The 19,446-nt window shown below is 31.4% G+C and overlaps 2 protein-coding genes across 3 annotated transcripts; one reads left to right on the plus strand and one right to left on the minus strand.

Annotated features, from left to right (window-relative positions):
* The first annotated feature begins 4,776 nt into the window (after window positions 1-4,776).
* Window positions 4,777-12,553, plus strand: LOC120075256 (cyclin-A2-1-like). 2 transcript variants are annotated; one of them, XM_090312626.1, is made up of 13 exons: window positions 4,777-5,018; window positions 5,683-6,017; window positions 6,227-6,419; window positions 7,469-7,593; window positions 7,746-7,838; window positions 8,033-8,166; window positions 8,763-8,838; window positions 9,355-9,431; window positions 9,501-9,534; window positions 10,410-10,451; window positions 10,540-10,689; window positions 10,831-10,965; window positions 12,028-12,553. In XM_090312626.1, the coding sequence occupies exons 2-13, from the start codon at window positions 5,739-5,741 to the stop codon at window positions 12,097-12,099; spliced, it is 1,410 nt and encodes a 469-aa protein (XP_090168752.1). In that variant the 5' UTR covers window positions 4,777-5,018; window positions 5,683-5,738; the 3' UTR covers window positions 12,100-12,553. The 2 variants fall into 2 exon arrangements, with proteins under 2 accessions (XP_090168752.1, XP_090168753.1); XM_090312627.1 differs by having other exon boundaries at window positions 10,410-10,433.
* Window positions 12,554-14,121: 1,568 nt separating this feature from the next.
* On the minus strand, window positions 14,122-17,113 carry LOC120076305 (Protein phosphatase 2A regulatory B subunit family protein). Its single transcript, XM_039030069.2, has 2 exons — window positions 15,151-17,113; window positions 14,122-14,772 (listed from the first exon to the last, which is right to left on the minus strand). Exons 1-2 carry the CDS (start codon window positions 16,330-16,332, stop codon window positions 14,413-14,415), a joined length of 1,542 nt encoding a protein of 513 aa, XP_038885997.1. The 5' UTR covers window positions 16,333-17,113; the 3' UTR covers window positions 14,122-14,412.
* Window positions 17,114-19,446: the final 2,333 nt, after the last annotated feature.

The following is a 19,446-nucleotide window of genomic DNA, read 5'->3' on the forward strand; positions in this document are numbered from 1 at the left end:
TTTATGTTATTTCGTACTATGCAAACCTTTGTTTGTGGGATCATTTTCTCACAAGAGGTAATTAAAAGAAATTATAGAGGGGTTGTTACCGATGCCTAGATCCAATGGGATAAATGAAAATTTTATCAATAAGACCTTTTCAATTCCAATATTCGGGGGAAAAGAGACTTAGTTTTCAAAAACAAAATGATTAACAAACAAGACTTTTGTTTTAGAAAAAGTGGGTAGAAAGTAGATAACATAACATACAAATTTTGAGGTGAATATAGACTTTATAACCTTAATTTTCTAAACCAAAAAACTGAAATCAAATAAATATCAAATAAGGGCTTAACTATTAGCATTTGTGTTTGATAATTATTTTTTCAAGTCTTTGAAAATTGTGATTGTTTACTCACAATTTCGTTTAAGTGGTTTTCATCTTGATTGAGATAATATATTTGAAAATGTTTAAAATTACTTCATTTTTTAGTATTCAATTCTTGACACAGGTTTTAAAAATAAATTCATAAATAAAATTTAAAAGTAGTGTTTATAAACTTAATACTTATCTGTTATTCGCTATGAAACGAAACCTCCCCAGGTCGACAATGCTGGTAAGTGGTGAGCAAAAAGGAAAAAGTGGGGAAAATGATAGCAATGGAGCGGAGGTTGTTGTTTTCTAGGCTCCTTCAAAGTTGGTAATAATGTGACTATTTGAAATTCTCTCTTCCCTTTGTATTTCTATTTGAAATGAATTGGAATTTGGGTGCCCCTTATCCTCCTCCAACCACCCCTTCCTTTTGGGACCATTATATTTATCCTTTTAAAAACTAGCCAACGAGACCGTTGGTATGTTGGTTTCAAAGTTTTAATTTAATTAAGTTATAAGTTGGATTGACTCAAAAGTTTCACAGTTGTATTTAATATGTCTCTGAACTTTTATATTTGTACCTAATAAATTTATGAACCCTTTAACTTTATGTTTAATAAGTTTTTTTTAGACAATCGAATATATAAGAAGGATAACTAAGAACTTGGATCGTAATAACTACTACTTCCTATCGAGTTTTTCTATTTTGAGACTATGTCCCAGATGTAAATGCATTCAATGCTTGGGTGTACAAGTGAGGTGGTGTGTGCTTATTGAGAAGAGCAATGATTAGGTTGCACCTAACTCTTATACTCCCCACTTATTAACCACGTAAAAATAGAATTAGAAAAAAAATTATCTTTTAAAAAAACAAAAATGCCACATGGCTAAATTTTATTTGACAATACTTGGGATGTACTAAGATAGGTGCATCCAATGGAGCACCCAATTTTTTTTCTATTGAAAATAGGTGAACCCTAAATATTTTAGACACTCCTAAAGTTTAGGAACTTATTGAAAATCCATAGGCCTATTCGACACGTTTTGAAGTTGAATGAAGTTTAAAAATTAAATTTATAGGACTCGTTTGGTAACCATTTTGTTTTTTATTTTTTTATTTTTTTAATAAAATAAATTAAGCATATGAATACTACGTTCACCTCCAAATTTCTTTTTTTGTTATCTACTTTTCACCAATGGTTTAAAAAACCAAGCCAGAATTTAAGAACTAAAAAAACTAGTTTTTAAAAAGTTGTTTTATTTTTGAAATTTGGCTAAGAATTCAACTATTGTACTCAATAAATATGCAAATGAAATACGTATCAAATGGTCAAAATAAATGGACTCCTCAAACTTGAAAGGTAGCTTTAGGGTTAACTTTTCTTTTTCTTTTAAAAAAATCCAACTCAAAATACTATCTAAAAGTGAGTGATTTGTTAAATATTCTAAACTTAAAACTTTGTATCCATTTAGTTCTTAAACTTTTAAAAGTATCTAATATGTGTTTAAGCTTTTAATTTTGTGTTTAATAAGTTTAGGAACTTTTAAATTTATGCTTAATAAATTTCTTAAAAAATTCAAAATTATTAAAAATTAATTGATCTGTTAGATATATATTATAATCATATTCCGAATGGAATTTTAAAATTTCATTTCCGTATCTAGTAAATCTAATTTAAAATTTTATAAAAATTCAAAGGCTGATTTTGTAATTTTGAAAGTCTAAAAATTAAATAGACATGAAGCTTCCAGATGAAAAACTAAACTTCCAATTTATTATTATTATTACTTTTTTACTTTTACTTTCTTTTTTTAGCATATATACGTCCATACATAGGGTCGGTAAATCGGTTTTATAGTAATTTTTTTGTTTTAACCTTAGATGTGAAACATGATAACTAACTTCCAACTTGAATTTGACTTTTTAGTTTTCAGTGTTTCAAGGACATTGAGAAGAAGAATAATAATTTGATAGCATGTGAATAATCATTTTGAAATTTTAAAATCAGCTGCTCTTTCTAGAAACTCTCGATGTTTTCTTTTTCTTTTTTTTTTTCAGAAAAAATAATAATTTTTTTTAATTAGAAAAAATATTCTTAAATAGGTTTACTTTCTTCCATTTTTATTAATCGATGAATATTTTTATACAACGAATTACTATTCACAGAGCGTTTACTACTTGAGTAAAGTCTTTTAATAATCTATAATTCGGCTGGTGTAAACTCGAATATTTTACTTTTCGTGTTTCATTTCAATTTATTTTATTTTATATAAATATTATGATATTTTAAAACATAGAAAAATAACACAAAATAGCAAATGGATGGTTTATCGATTTCTATCTAGATTTTTATTAGCTTCTATCGTTGATAGACACTGATAAACTTCTACCCGTCTATATTAAATATGTGTCTATCAATATTTTTTTGCTATTTCTATAAATAGTTTAACATTTTTTCTATCTCTGAAAATTTTTCTATATATTATTCGTTAACTAGGTATTCTCTTTTCGTATAAAGTGATCGTTGATGATTGAAATTCGATTTGATAATTATTTGAATCTGGAATACTTGCTAATTTTCTGTTATTATTTATTTCTAATCCTCAAAAAATATTCTTTTAATTATATTTGTTCAACTATTTCAGAATTTGTTTGATCTAATTTTTTTTATAAATATATTTGTGAATCTTCTATTTAATTGCCATTTTTTATTTATTTATTACATTTGATTGGAGTTCCTATACTTTGATATATTCCCTATATCTTACATATATTTAGAGAAATTGCAAAATCATCTTACTAAAGTCGCACTATTGGAACTTTAATTTCGTAAACTTATAAAATGGTTGCAATTAAACTCTAAAATGCAAAATTGTTGCAATAAAATACTTAAAAGTGTTTTTTTCAATCAAAATTTATAGTTTTCAAATTACATCAAAACCAAATTATTTAATTGACGGACTTTTTTGTTTTTGTATTTTTTTTTTATCGAGAGGTTAGCTCAATGTTCATGAGAAAAATTAAGATCTTGTTTGGTAATTATTTTGTTTTTTGTTTTTGTTTTTTAAAATTAAATCTATAGACACTACTTTTACCTCCAAATTTTTTTTAAAAAAAATCATCTACTTTTCACCATTGGTTTAAAAAACAAACTAAAATTTGAGAACTAAAAAAAAATTGCTTTTAAAAAGTTGTTTTTTTAAAATAAAAAAAAAATAGCTAAGAATTGAGTCATTGTACTTAAAAAAGATGCAATTAAGAAATGTGATGAAATAAGTTTAATCTTCAAAAACAAAAACCAAAAACTAAATGGTTACCAAATGGGATCTAAAATATTATAATGGATTTTATACTTTTTAGAGTTAAAAATTTAAATCAAATTGTGACAATTCTATTATTCAGAATTTGAATGGTAACAATAATAAGTGTGGGGGTGTTTGTGAATTATGTCATTTTTCAAGGTTTAATTGCAAGAATTTCCTTAGTTTAAGTGGGTGATTGATTCAAATTGAAAGCTTGATGATTTGATAATATCAAATCCTATAATTTAAGATGGTTTTTGCAATTTTTCAAACAAAAAAAAAAATCTATTTATCTTTGATTTGCAACCAATGACACAAATATTTAGTAAACTTTAATTAAAGTATAAAGACAGTGAACTTGAGCTTTTAAAAGCATAATGTCCAATTTGAAAATGAGACAACCCTATAAAAGAAAATTGTGAAGATATGGACTTTTATTAGAACTGAATTATACATATAATATATTAGAAACTCAATTGGTAATTTTATCAGAATTTAAGTACTTTTATATTATACAATTTGTTTATTAAACATTAAACTAGGGTTTTTGATTTTCCTTGGAGAAAAATATGTTGTCAACTAAAATATTATTGGAGCATAGAACATCAATTAACTTTCTAAAGGTGAGATAAGATAGCATACGAATATAAAAACAAATTAAAGATCATGCACATTTTTTGTTATTATAACGAATATGAGGATCTAACATTTACTGTAAGAAAAATTACATAAATCATATTCAAGATAGTACATGTCAATTACAGTTTAATTATATTATTCTACAAATTTTTTCTCTTTTTCTTTAAATTGAGAGTGTGTTTCGTTTAACTTTTCAAATGTTTAATGTTGAATATAAGTCATTTTGAAAAATGTGAAGTGTTTTGACAACGACTTAAAATAGTTTTTGAAATAATTTAAAATGTGTTTAAACAGATTCAATCAAAAGAATTTAAATAAAATTAAAAATTATTTTTTCTCTAATTACTCGAGGGTCTGAATCTTTCACTTCTTAAAAAGGTATCATGTCAACTACGATTGAACTATAATAAATTAATAAATTATGGATAATATTGTCACTATCCAATTAATTCAAATGATATTTATATGTCTGTTCGGTAGGCGACTCGTTCAAAAAAACTCCATCTTCTCCCCGCTCCTCTTCTGTTGACGCTCCTCGGCCCTGTTCCTCACCCGCTAGCTCCGTCGCTTATGGCTGCCGTCTCATTCCATTTTTATGTGCTCAAAGCTTTGGCCGACTGGCTGATCGGAGAAGATGTTGGAATGGAGCTTCCTGTGATGCTGTAAGCGTAGTTGCGGTTTAACTCCGTTTCTCTTTAGCACGTGCTTGTAGATTGATTATGCGGTGAGTTTTGGATTCAATAGAAGTTTCGTTTTGCTTTTCTTTCAGCTCTTCAATATGCAGCATTGTCTTGCATTTACGATTACTTGATTTCAAAGTTGTCCTGTTCTGTGAACTCTGAAGTTTTTCTTTGTATGTTGATAGCTGCTAATCGGAATTGATGTTTATGCATGCGAATTACAATTCGGATAGCTTGAAATTTCCCTGAAATGTTGCATTTAGCGTTGACTGATTTTTTGTGCGATAGTTGTTCCTTGCTGCAATATTGTTCTATTGCTGAAAGAACGAAATAGAACACTATTGATGGCATCTACGGGTTAAGATCCTTGATCATTTCTCTGGCAGATAATGCAAATGAAATTGCGCATTCGAAGCAGAGCCAATCTGTTAGCCAATAGGAATTGATGTTTCGTTAAAATTTAGCAAGGGATTTTCTGGATATTCTTAGAGACAAGAACGATGTATAGAAGTGTAAAGTTACTTCGGTTTTGTTCAATAGCACAAAAATAGACGTAACATGGTTCTGTATCAACATGCCGAGCTCAATTCCTTTTCATATAGGTTTCAGATGCAGTTTTAATTTCAAATTGTTAGCAACATTATCATTGCCAGTTCAAATGCCATGGTTTGTCTTATCATGAACATTAATTTAATGTTACAACTGCAGGTTGTTGAAGTTATAGCCATGTATTTGCTTGTCCACACACAATAGATCTGTCCAATATGATGAAAGAAATGAAGGTTGCTGTCAGAATCACACGCTCTCAGTCTAATTCCTCGAGTAGACTAGGAGCTATTTCACCCTCATTACAACTTTCACTCAAAGAATTGCGCAAACGTGGTCATACAGAAAACTCTGAACAAGCACAACTAGATGGAAGTAATGCTTCCCCAACTATTACTGTTGGTGTTCGGCGCAAAAGAAGAGCAGTGCTCAAGGATGTTACTAACATGTCCTGTGAGAGTAATAATCTGGGGTGCTTGCATGCTTCTAAAGTTCAGGTGCAAATTTTTCATATTTCAAATTGTCAACTGCTTCATGGAGTTTGAATTTTAAATTCATGGAAGCAATTACATTCCTCGAGTGTTTCTTCAAGCCTCTAGCTGAAAGAATGGGGAAACGAATTGCGTCTTTATAATCATGCATGACAGTATTGCCTATCAAAAATGAACAGAAGTGCGGGGTTTTTTTTTTGGGTGGAAATTCATAGGTACAAGAGGTTTCACAGATTGAATCACTTGAAGATTCACCCATTAAAAGGATGGCCGAATCACGAGGTACCTCTCCAGTGATGATGTCAGATAAAAAAGAGACAACGCAGGAGAACAAGTTTCAGAGTGTAATAGGATGCAAAAATTGTGCATTCCCTGTGCCTTCAGGATCAAACGACCACCAAATGAAAGGTTTGAATACTAGTTCATAGTCATGGCATTTTAGTCGAGCATAACTTGGTAATTATTTAAATTATGAGAATGCCATTCTCAAACACTCTTTAAAGTAATTACCATCGTGGGAATATTTTCATCTTATTCTTACGTGGGATTGAAGAAGGAATTTTAATTTAATTAATTTAAATTTCATTTTAATAATCATTGTCATATTACCCTTGACCTTTCATAACTACCCTCGATGACCACATGATTCCATTTAATGTACTTTCTGTGTACGTAGACAGAATGTAAGCTGTCTTATTTATTCAATGGCGTAAGAGAAGTAGATAATAATTGCTTGAGTGACATGGTTTTTAGGAATGTATTCAATAAAAATTTCCCAAATCATATAATGATACAGAATTATATCAATTTTTATGTTACTTCAATTTAAAAATTATATGTCATTTTCAATTTAACCACTTGATCTTTAGGAGTACCATCACAAAATGTGCTTGCATTAGATTCCATGTTTCTTTATCAGCTGCTTGAATGAAAGTGTGTGGTATGTGCTTCATTTTGTTTGCTTACCCGCATCAATTGTTTTAGTAGTTATTCACCCTGGCTCAAAGAAACTCCTAATAAATCTTGCTTATAGTTTATGTTTCTTCTCTTTGTCTAATCCTTTTCATTTTGAGAACATAATTATGTTTCCACGAGCGTGACTTCCAGTTACTTCATAATTGACTGAAAATTAATGAGTTCAAGGAAATTACTTTACGAGATGTGAGACATTAAGAAGTGCAGTTTACGTACTATTGTTCTAATTGACCATTGATCTTTCTGAAAACTGACTTCAATTTTAACTGAATTTAAATTCGGGTTCACAAGAAGCTTCTCTATTAAAGGAGATATTAGACATTGATGTGTAAGATCTTCTTGTAGACTTTTTGATCTTCCAGAATTTTCATTCACTCCTTGAATGATATCTTGCTTCATCATAAAAAAAATAGGATTATACTTTTCAATTACAAATTATCAATACCACATTTTGTTTATATGATTATTATTAAACTTTGCAGTTGAGGCTACGGTTTGTGAGAAATTAAGCCATCTCGGTACTTTGGATGCTGTTTCAAACTCAGAAGATCCTCGAGCATGCACCCTATATGCCCATAATATATATGATACTAATCGTGTTATAGAGGTTTGTGTTTGAATAGAAAATTTTTCATAAAGTTCTTAAAGAGATTTTTGGATTTTGGGTACTAAGGAAAATGGAGAGCCCGTTAGTTTCTCCTTTTTTTTCACTATGACTAATATACTTGTGCTAAATCGTTGAAATGTCTTATTCTTCAGCTTGATCAAAGGCCTTCTACTAATTATATGGAAAAGCTACAGAAATTTATCACTCCAATCATGCGAGGGATTCTAATTGATTGGCTAGTGGAGGTTAGTAGTAGTACTCATTCATAGCTTGTCATAAACAAATTGAATTTTGTCCAGATATTCAGGCTTCAAATATATGCATAGTTTCTTCTGTCATAACTATATCAAGAACACCAGATGTGGTTTTATACGAATATAATTTTGCTAGAGCTCACTTTATCTTGAGTTCTAAGCCGGTGTCAAACTCCTTATTTCAGGTTTCTGAAGAATATAAGCTGATCTCTGACACACTTTACCTCACTGTGAATCTCATTGATCGGTTTCTCTCTCAAAGTTACATTGAAAGACATAGATTACAACTTCTTGGTGTTACTTGCATGTTAATCGCCTCGTAAGTTCTAAATCTAGTGGGCTGATGTTCATGGTATTAAACATGAAAAGTACATTCACATGAAATATTTTGCCTTGCAAAGATTTATGCCACATAAATTCTCTTGAACTCGATTACTGCTGATGTGGCTATAATTCCCACCAGAATAGAAAAGTTCTTATGAACTCCTGGTATTAAATGATGGTGGAAAAAAATGTAAGCTATCAAGACTTGAAACAAAATTTTATGTGTGAAGGCCTGTACGTCTACATGATCTTTAAACATCAGAGTCCAAACTTTCAACATTATTACCAAATCAAATGTTTCAAGTATTAAAGCCATGTTGCTGGTTAGTGTTTAATTGATGTGTTTTATATACTACTTTTTCAATATTTTGAGACCACCTCTCTGGAACAATATGATTTCATCTTCTCATGTGTAAGGCACAAACTTTCTTTCTATAAGATTGTCCACTTGCAACTATTCTCCCCTTTTTTATGTAAATCTCTGTTCAAATTTTGCTGTGATGATTTACTTTGACATTATTGAAATGATAATACCCTATATCTACTAATTAGTGTGCAACCTGTGATATGTTTGCTTTGTGGTGCTTGAAGTAAATATGAAGAAGTCTGTGCACCATTTGTGGAAGAGTTTTGCTGCATCACAGACAACACCTATGCGAGAGAAGAGGTAGGCTCCTGGTCAATTGGCATCCCTATTTTTGTCAGCAATATTATGGGCAAACATTGATAGCTCTTCTGCTCTCCTTTTATAATATGCCATTGAATTTCTCCCCTATAATTTTCAACTCTTCATAATGTCGCCTCTTTTTTTCTTTTACAATTAATGGTTTCATCGTAAGCCAAATTTTGTCTTGTCCTCCTCATGCTTAGACCAATTAGACCTGGAAACACGTAAACACGAATCCTAGGAAAAGGTTATGGATATCCAATTCTGTTGTCTCATATCACATGTGATCCCAAGAGAACCCTAAAAGGCGTGATGGCATATACAAGATGCCTAAAACTACTTTGATTGGGGTCTGACTAATGCATATGTGGCAGCATGTAGTTAATTACTTGAGGCCTTAAGTTTTATTACATGTTTGCCATTTGATGAGTGTAGTTCAAACAGGATTCTCAAAAATCTGTGCTTTGAATGTTACTGGTTTTTCCTTGGTCCTACTAGATTGATATCATGTGGCAGGTACTAGAAATGGAGGGTGAAGTTCTGAACGTGCTTAATTTTCAGCTCTCTGTTCCCACTACAAAAACTTTTCTCAGGTACCTTCATACCATAAGCTTTTTTCTTTTCTGTGTAATACTGTCGTTCTAAAAGTTTCATCTTTGCAGGAGATTTGTGCAGGTAGCACAGGCTTCTTGCAAGGTATTTTGGGACGATAATTGTACTTCAGTAATTGCAAAAGAGTAATTTAGAAAAAGCTATATAATTCGTATAAGTTAGTTCAATTAAGTTGTCAAGTGTTTATTCATTAAAAATAATGGTTAAGCAACAAAAATCTTAGCATCTATGTTTACATTATTTGCATCCGTCAGGATTAGCAAAATTTCAAACGTTTTTGTTTATTGGTTTCCATTTTTCGTTTGTTTTTTCTTTTGTAGTAAACAACAATAATAGAATAGTTGTTTTTTCTTTTGTTTTTTAATAAAATAATGTGTTCGCTAAACAAAGAATAATTGTTTATCTTTTGTTTTTTTTTATTGAAAATGTGTTTGGCAATAATTTCTTATTTTTGTATCTAACATTTTTCATTAAATTTTGAAAAAGCTTAATATGAAAATTATTTTTTAAAATTAATCACTCGAACCTTTTGTCTTATATTAATATTAAAATATTTTTCAAGCATTTTATACACCAAGAATAATAAAATACTGTTTTTATGTCTTTGAGTTCAACAACATGTGATGGAGGGATTTGAACTTCTAACCTCTTGATCGAGGATATATGCCTTAACCAATTGAGTTATGTATAGATTAGCTAAATCAATATTTTTATTTATGTTGTAGCAAACTAAAAAAACAAAGAACAAACTACAAGAAACCTGATTTAAAAAATAAAAAAAAATACGATTATGAAAAATTAGAAGCCCCAAGGGGTGGGCCCCTTGGCAAGGGTTTGGGATCTCTTGACCATATTGGCTCAGAGATATCAAGTTCGAACTTTTGGATAAGCTTAATACCAAAGAAAACTTTAATGTCTATCGTGTCCGGGCCTTAGGTGGGTGCACTTTTGTTTTTCAGAAAATGGAAACTAGAAACAAAGAAGTACGTCATCAAAGAATGGTTTGGAATCTGATCTTATTTATGGTAGAATCCATTATTTATTTCGATAGATGTTAACACTGCAACTTAAAACCCACTCTTTTACCAGGAACCTTGTGTCGAGTTCGAGCATTTAACAAATTATTTAGCAGAGTTGACTCTTGGAGAGTACAGCTTCCTCAGGTTTCTGCCTTCAGCAGTAGCTGCATCAGTGGTGTTCTTAGCCAGATGGATTCTGCATCAACCAAATCAACCATGGGTCCGTTTTCCTTTATCCCTTTACTGTTCCTTTGTCTCTTGTTTTCTTTTTCCCAGTGGTACAATGTTCAATAATTCAATTACACTATCCACATAACCTAGCACGCTTTTCAATTTTGCTTGCATTTTCTTCAACTTGCAGAACGAGGCTCTAGAGCAATATACCAATTACAGTGCCTCCAAGCTAAAAACTACAGTACTTGCCTTAGAAGATCTAAGATTGAAATCCAGAGATTGCCCTTTAAACGCCGTATTCCAGAAGTATAGACAACAGAAGGTTAGATACACATTTTGATCAAACTTCTTTATAAGGTTAGCTTTTAACTATTTTAAACCATAACGAGTGATTTTGAAAGGGTTAAAATAATCTTTTTATTTTAAAACATTTCAAAACATGTGTTTAATCATTTAAAACCAACCATATGTTTGATTTCAAAACATGTTTGGAAGTGATTTCTAACATTTTTGTCATTGACAAAATCACTTTGGAACGTACCTTTATGTTCCGTTTGTTAACCTTTTGATTTTTTGTTATTAATTTTTTAATATTAAATCTATAAATCTCCTTTCACGTCTAAATTTCTTGTTCTGTTATTTACTTTTTATCATTTTAAAAAACCAAATCAAGTTTTTAAAAGTTTGTTTTTGTTTTTGGAAATTTTCATTTTAAAAAACCAAATCAAGTTTTTAAAAAGTTTGTTTTTGTTTTTGTTTTTGGAATTTTGTTAAAAATTCAACTAGGATCCTTAAGAAAGATGCAAATTATTGTATGAAATTTTGAGAGGAAATAGATCGAATTTTCAAAAATTAAAAATTAGGTTCACTTGGTAACCATTTGGTTTTTGTTTTTAAAAACTAAGTCTATATAAACACTATTTACACCTTCAAATTTCTTTTGTTGTCATCTATATTTTGCCAATGGTTTAAAAAACGAAGACAAATTTTTAAAACAAAAAAGTAGCTTTTAAAAAATTATTTTTGTTTTTTAGAATAATTCAATCATTGTAATTAAGAAAAATGCAAATCGTGGTAGTAAACGAGAAGAAAATAGGCTTAATTTTCAAAAATAAAAAACAAAAAACAAAATGGTTATCAAACAATGTCAAAATAATTACCAAATGAGGTCTCAGTCATTTAAAATCATATTTGATGATATGAAAAAGTGTCATGTAAAATGTAAAATCAAACATTAAATTGATTTTGAACTATTAAACCGAACTTGTTGCTACACTTTTAAACGTGGTTTTCCTACCATTAAAATACAAAGAGAGAGAGACCATGCTTTAATTGTTATAGACCGTTGTATGTTTGACTGACCAGTCCTTTTCAATCGTGACAGTTTGGAAGTGTGGCAACTTTAACCTCCACAAAATCAGTTCTCTCAGCTTTGCCAAACCAGACAGACACCTGAATTCCAGGGACATTTGAGACACTTCCTAACTAAACACACCCTTAAAACCGCGATGAACGAGTGGTTTAAAAGAAACAAACAAGGATTCAAATATTTGTGTCGATGTTTTCAGCTTATTTGTTGCCTTGCCACTTGCCACTTGCCACGAGGTTGGAAGCATTTTTTATTATCGAAAAGCAAAGTGGAGGAAATGGGTAATTTAAATTAAAAACAAGGAAACAGAGTATCTTCCACATCCAAAGTCCCAAGTGTTTGGTTAACATCATATGTTTGGAACAAGTGAGTAAAAACAGAGTGATGGACAAGCAAACATCATATGATTATTAAAAGACAATGGTGTCCCCACTTTTAGGACCACAAAAAACTGAATCCATCATATTTACTCAGTTGCATGAATGCCTACCTACTTATACATTGACTTTCCTCTTTTACTTTTGCCGTGAATTCCACTAAATCATCAACTATCACCTTGAATTTTTTCCCCTTCACAAATTTCCGGCTTTGTTTCCATTCTCTTTCTTCTTTTTTTTTTTTATTTAATCATTTTTTACCCTACACTTGTTGTCAATTTGGATCTTAAATTTATATCAGCATTGCAAGAGTTTATGATTAATGACCTCCGTCTCACAAATGTATTAAATCGTCTTGGTCATATTTATTGCTATATTTATTTTTTTTGTTTTGTTTTCCTCATTTTTTTTCATAGTTTGTTTGGATTCCCTAAAAAAAGGTGAATATGCTATAGAGATGTTTATTGCGTTATAACTACGATAATCGATCCTTAACGCGATAAGTTATAACATGCGATAGTGTGTTTTGACATAAACAGAATGTTAGATTTCATACGTTTGTGAGAGGTGGGTAATCAATCATAAAGATCCTTCTGAAAGGGTCGTTCGTATAAAAACTCATCTTGCAATGTATTAAGCTTTTAGTAATTTACTTACTGATTTTAACTATATATCTTTAAAATCTTATTAACTTATATATATATATATATATAATCAAATTTTGCACAAAATAAGTTTATCAATTCACAATTTAACCATTCATCAATTCCCCATATCCTACATGATAATTGGACCAAAAACTTGTTACAACACATTTGATTAAATTTAATGTTTAGGATCTGAATTCATTCAACCGTTACAAGTTGAAATTGATTTCTCTTTTTTTAAGAACCATTTAAGACTATTGCCAAAACAATTTTCATAAGAAACATGCTTTACCTTATTTATTTTTCCAAAATACAAGACAAAAAATATGTATCCTGTTCTTTTTCTCGGTTATTTCTTGCAATAAATTGAAGATTTATATACGTTAGAAAGGGGGGAAAATTAGGACTTCACGACAAAGTGATAACAATTATTTTCTACCTGAGAAGCAGAAATTTTGCAATTTGTTTGTGGGTGGAAGATGAGTATTCAGCGACAAAAGTGGGGCCCATGATAAATCATCCATATACCATAAGCATTTATTATTTAAAGTAAAAACCAACCCAAAATTATATATATATATATATATATTTATATTAAAAAAAAAAAAAACCCTCAACTAAAGTAAAAGTTACTGGCATTGCAGACAAAACCCTTAGCTAAAATATGAGCTCATTACTTTGTAGCTTTTAAAATAATACTTCTTAGAAAATTAATTATAAAAGAGTAAATGAGTGTCCGTTAAATTTCGAACACATAAAAATATACAAAATAGAAATAAAATAGAAATTAATATAGTTAGTAACTTAGTTAGACGGTGCATGAGATTTTTTAAAAAGTTGAGGTTAAGTTATAGGATTGGTCGTTATAGTAGAAAAAATTTTAAATCTAGTCTCTATAGTTATAAATAGTTATAAAAATTAGAATTTAATCCTTATAGTTTGATAAAATTTAATAAATAGTCTATAAATAACCTTGCAATTAAAATTTAACCAAAAGTTTCTCATTTTAGAAAAAAACTATTATTCCCAACCTAAACCAACATATATTATGTCAGAGAAGGATTTTTCCTTTGAAAAAAACTGAGTTAAGAAGGGAAGAGATCCAATAAATTTGCAGAATAGGAGTTAAACATATCCAACATCATTATAACATTACAAGGTGGCTGCCAGAGAAGGACCAACCCAAAATTACATATTCCAATTCCCATCCACAACCCAAGCCAAACATGTCCCTTCTTTTCACATCCACATTCCCTCTGCTATTTTCCACACAACAACCAAAGAAAACATGGTGGGACTGGTAGTTTGATGTTGGGAATGAATTTCATCTTTCCTTCCCCCCCCATCTCATCAATGGAAAACAAACTCATCAACAGTCAGCAGGCTATTGAGGATGCTAAAGGAGTTACCAGCACAGCAGTTTTCCCCACCATTGGTTGCACATTCGCTGCTGCATTCTCGAGTTGCTCCCATATCTGCTTCCGTTTCTTCGCTTCTAACGTTTCTTTCACTTCTTCTTCCTTGAAATGTGCATGGCAGGATACGAATAGGTCATCATCCATCTCCATGAACATCTTTCTAACATTAAGGGTTAGGTTCACCACTGCTTGGTTCCAATGGCTTTGTGCATTCCTTTCTAACGCGGGGAGTATGATGGGCAATATCACATGTCGATTGTGCCCGATCAAGTTCACGATGTGGTCGTTGTTCCACAAGAAAAGGGACCTTTCAGCTACCTGAAAACGACAGCGAGTTGATTGAACAGTTTCAGCAACACTGGTGTTGAAAGAACACTAAACTTGAAAGGTGAAAGATGATCTGACTGACTGAATAAAACAAAACTAAATTAAACCAAACCAAACCAATTTGTTTGTCAAGCACAAAGTTAAGTGATGGTGACATATGAACCATCCATATACCAAATGTGCAACAGAAATTGTTTTTAGATCTATCTATATATCTATATATGCAATGGTATGTAACAGTGGCAGTGAAATAGATCCATCCATGATGAGAAACTATGAGAATATAAGCCCGAAATGACTAGAACTTGAACAATAATTAATCTTTCAAAACATATATTGATTAATATGCAAACTTTGGGAGATTACTACCTGAAAGTGGGAACTGTTAATGCAGCATCCTATTCGCCAGAACAAGGGAACCATGACTTTCTGGAATTCCACCATGTTAACTGTTTCCAAGATCTCCTCTAACTCACCCAGAAACATCACCTCTTTCTGACTACTTGTTATCGGCCAATATTTCAACAGTCCTTTAACCACAACACTCGCTAACTTCGGTTCCTTCTCTACGAACTGCGTAATGCAGTACGAAAGTTGTTGGAAGTAGGCACCAATAGATTTCGGTTTATGCAGAGGAATCAAAACCCTCCACAAGAAGATTTTGTGTTCCTCTTTAAGAGGTAATGCAAACCCACTGATTATACTTCCAAATATCTCCAGTAACTCAGCAATACCATTATGTCTTTCGGTTTCGGATACGAACCGATAAAATATATTGTTGATAGACTTTCGAATAAACGGCCGGTGAACCATGAACTTCCCATATATCCTATGTAGAATCGTTTTTAAACATTCCCTCTCTCTGGGATCTTCTGAATCAAACAACTCCAACAGTTTTAAGATAAACGAATGATCCATATACTTCTTTGCAACCTTAGCATCAACAAATGAAGAATGTATAAACTTAAGTAGCAAATCATACACTAGCTGCAAATGTGGCCAAGCAGGATCAAACGTAGGCTCATCATCATCATTTTCACCACCACCACCACCAATCATGTTAGCTCGATAATTCGGTGGAAAAACTCTAAACAGATTAACACCACACATTTTACACAAAGCATGAATTGCAGGTTCGTTGAATTTCATAGTCCCAGCTCCAACAAAATCCACAAGTTCAAGCAACGTTTGTCTTTTAACACCTTTTTCAATGGAATTCTTACTGGGGTCGGTGAAATCAAAGGTAACACAACAAAGGCTCAGTTTACTCACAAAGAGGTTCATCTTCTCAGAAGAAGGCACATCTTTGAAAGGCACCAGCGGCTCGATTCCAGCCACAAGGCTCGCAGGGAAGACTGCAGAAGAAGTTTTCTTAGTAGCATTAGACCGCCCAGAGGCAGATGCTCCACCGCTCGATCTTGGGGTCCCATGGCCAGAGGACGTAGAACTACTTCTCGGACTTGAACGGTTCGACGAAGACCGTGGCGTCCTTGGTGAATCGGACGAGTCAGATGACTTTCGAGGAAGCTTGCTAAGGATCTGCTTGAGCATTGTGAAGAAAAATCGATTCAAGGCTAAGATCAAACCCAGAAGGGAAAAATTGATCACTACAGACCCAAAATAGTAAGGAGAAAGAACCCTATGTCTCGGCCATGAATTTGAACGAATCAAAACACATTCAGGATGGAAAATGTAGAGATTGCAGAGGACATTGACGGAATGTCAGATCCGCAAAAATCTGAGTTCTCCCGATGAATAACATGGGAAAGCTGAAAAACACCAATTTGAAAGAAACCCACAAACGGAAAAGGAAGAAAACAAAATGGGTCAGGCAGAACAAACGTTAAGAAAGCCAAAAATCCCAGAACAGAGCAATGTCTCAACACAGAAAAGAAAGAAACCCAAAAACAGAGGAAAGAAGAAGACGAAGAAGAAGAAGATTTAGGGTTTGATGAACACAAAAGCAAATCAAAATCCCATGATTCAAAAAAAAATCTTTACAAAATGAGAAAGAGAAAGGAAATTGAGGGGAAGGGAAACAATTAAGGAAGAGAGATTTGTTGTAGAACAATGGAGGAGATACAGAAAAAGAAGAGAGAGATTGTTGGTCTGGTGATGGGTGTGAGGGAGAAAATTAGGAAAAATGTTGGGGGAAGTTCATGAAAAGAATGGATGAATGAAGATGATTAGCAGAGGTGTGTGTCTGGTTTTGCTTTTTCTTGGTAGATGGGAATGGGAGAACCCTCTCAAGTCTCAATGGCATTTTCCAAGAGAAAATGCAAGCGCTTTACAAGACACCTATTTTCCATTTAATATCCCCCTTCTTTCTCTCTCTCTCTCTCTCTTCTTAATCTCATTTTCAATCTTTTCTTTTCTTTTCTTTTCTTTTCTTTTCTTTTCTTTTTCAAATCTATCTTTTTTTATCCATATATATTTTTATTTAAAATTTTGCAAATATCACTCCTAAATTATAGAGTTAATAAATATCATTACACTTCTTTTGTTTCCCAAATATATGTATATATATACCATTACATTTTTTAGCTTTTAATGCCATCTATTGTTTTCTTAACTTTACTATTGGGTGTAATTACACTTTTGAATTTTTTAATTAGATCAATTAGCTCTTGTAATTTATTAAAAATAATTTACGTTTACTCTTATTTGTGTGTCACGTATGTAAATTATTTTTAAAGTGATATTCTATGAAATTTAATGTTTATATGGAGAAAATTGGAAAATAAAAGGAAGTAATTGAACTATAACGTAATAGTAAATTTGAGTTTTTTTAATTATAATAATTACAATTTAGGATGAAATTGAGCTCTAGTTAAAATTCACATTAAAGAATTAACATATTGATATAGCATAAATTGACGGGTTCACATTGATATCGATGATTATTCGAAGTTAAGTAATAAAATAATGATGTTGATAATAATATTGAAATAATATCTAAAATTCAATTTTACATATGTATCAAACATCAATACTAATAAAGGAGATTGATTACGATAATTAACACAAATTACATGAGGTTAATTGATCGAATAAAAAATCCAAACATGTGATTATAACATACTGCATAGTTCAAAATGTAATTGATCAAAATAGAAGTTAAAAGGGTATAATATAGTTTATGTGTGGTTTGTGCAATTTTCTCTTTATTGACTGTTTGGAGCACTGAGTTGAGATAGAATATATGGAATTCATGTATCTATGGAGTTCACATGTTTATGAAGTTCATATGTCTGTGTTTAAGGTACAGAGTTATTTGGTCTTAGTTCATATGTCTGTGTTTGTGAAGTTCATATGTTTGTAGGGTGCAAGTTATTTGGTCTGAATTCGTATGTGTTTGGGGTGTTTCTAATACAGCTTTTTGAACTCTAAATAATATGCTTTTATGACTACTATTTTTGTTTTGGAACTTTTTTATTCAATAATTCTACCATCTATTTGAATAAAATATGGATTACAGTTTTTTTTCTTTTAATTTTTAAAACTTTTATTTATTTCTTTCTTTTTCTGGGCTATGAACAATAATTAACCCATTACGTTTCTTCTAGAAATGTGGTTAAATAAAATGAGAAATTAAAGCTAAATCAAAACATTTGATTATAGCTAATTTTCTACATGAATTTCATTATCATTTTCTTCTTTTTCTTTTTCTTCGTTTTGTTGCTCTATATTTTTACTATGTCATGAATTTTTAATCTCCCCCATCATCGTAACAACCAATGGAATGTCACACATTTCTTCAACAGTTCCACTCTCATTTTCTCTAAATTTGGAGAATCGTCATATAAAAAAATCTATATTTTTCACTAACTTCTGTGGGAAAATGTTCCAGGAAAAAAATAATTTTATGATTTTTTGTGTTATATGTTACATACATTTCGATCACATACATACTTTTCGTTTAAATATTCTTAATACTTGTTTGATATGAGAATTCATTACCCATAAATATTGCACTTAATGTAAATAAAATAATATTTTTTAATATTATCAACAACCATACAACATACTTTAACAGACATCATTCTTGTAGTAGTCGAAAGTGGTTGTCCAAATTAATTATCGAATATGATTTTTGCTGGAGTTTTGTAGTCGGGAGTTGGTTGTCGAAGTTTGTCATCAGAGGTGGTTTTCGAATCCTAGAGTTGGTCGGGTGAAAGTGGTTGTCAAAGTTGATCATCGAATATGATTTTCGTTGAAAATTGTAGTTGGAGGTGACTGTCGGAGTCCGAAATTAGTCGCACGAAGGTTGTATTAGAGTTGGTTGTCGAAGTTTATCGTTGAAGGTGGTTTTCAAAGCCTCGAGTTAGTTTTCGAAGTTGCTCGCTCAAAGGTGATAATCAAAGGTGATTTTCATCAGAGTTTGTAGTCGGATCCTACAAAGATGGTTGTCGAAATTGGTCATTAGAGTTTGTTGTCGGAGTTGGTAGCGCGAAGGTGGTCGTCAAAGTTGGATCACTGGATATGGTTGTCGGAGGCCGAAATTGGTTGTCAAAGTTGGTCGTACGAAGGTTGTCGGAGCTCGAAGTTGGTCGTTAGAGCTGTCGTCAGAGTACGAATTTTCATTGTCGGAATTGTTATCGGAGGTGGTTGTTGGAGCCCGTAGTTAGTCGGCGGAGTTGTCATCGGAGGTGGTTGTCAGAGCCC

Source organism: Benincasa hispida, chromosome 4, assembly GCF_027475165.1.
Source record: "Benincasa hispida cultivar pf3 chromosome 4, pf3_genome.v1.1, whole genome shotgun sequence".
Lineage (NCBI taxonomy): Eukaryota > Viridiplantae > Streptophyta > Magnoliopsida > Cucurbitales > Cucurbitaceae > Benincasa > Benincasa hispida.

Bases quoted from the DNA above. Each gene is read 5' to 3' on its own strand.
- LOC120075256 (XM_090312626.1), top strand. From the start codon at position 5,739: ATGATGAAAGAAATGAAGGTTGCTGTCAGAATCACACGCTCTCAGTCT. The intron at 8,839-9,354 runs GTAGGCTCCTGG...ATCATGTGGCAG, and splicing joins ACACCTATGCGAGAGAAGAG to GTACTAGAAATGGAGGGTGA. The intron at 9,535-10,409 runs GTATTTTGGGAC...TTTGTTTTTCAG, and splicing joins TAGCACAGGCTTCTTGCAAG to AAAATGGAAACTAGAAACAA.
- LOC120076305 (XM_039030069.2), bottom strand. From the start codon at position 16,332: ATGCTCAAGCAGATCCTTAGCAAGCTTCCTCGAAAGTCATCTGACTCG. The intron at 14,773-15,150 runs GTAGTAATCTCC...TGTCGTTTTCAG, and splicing joins TTAACAGTTCCCACTTTCAG to GTAGCTGAAAGGTCCCTTTT.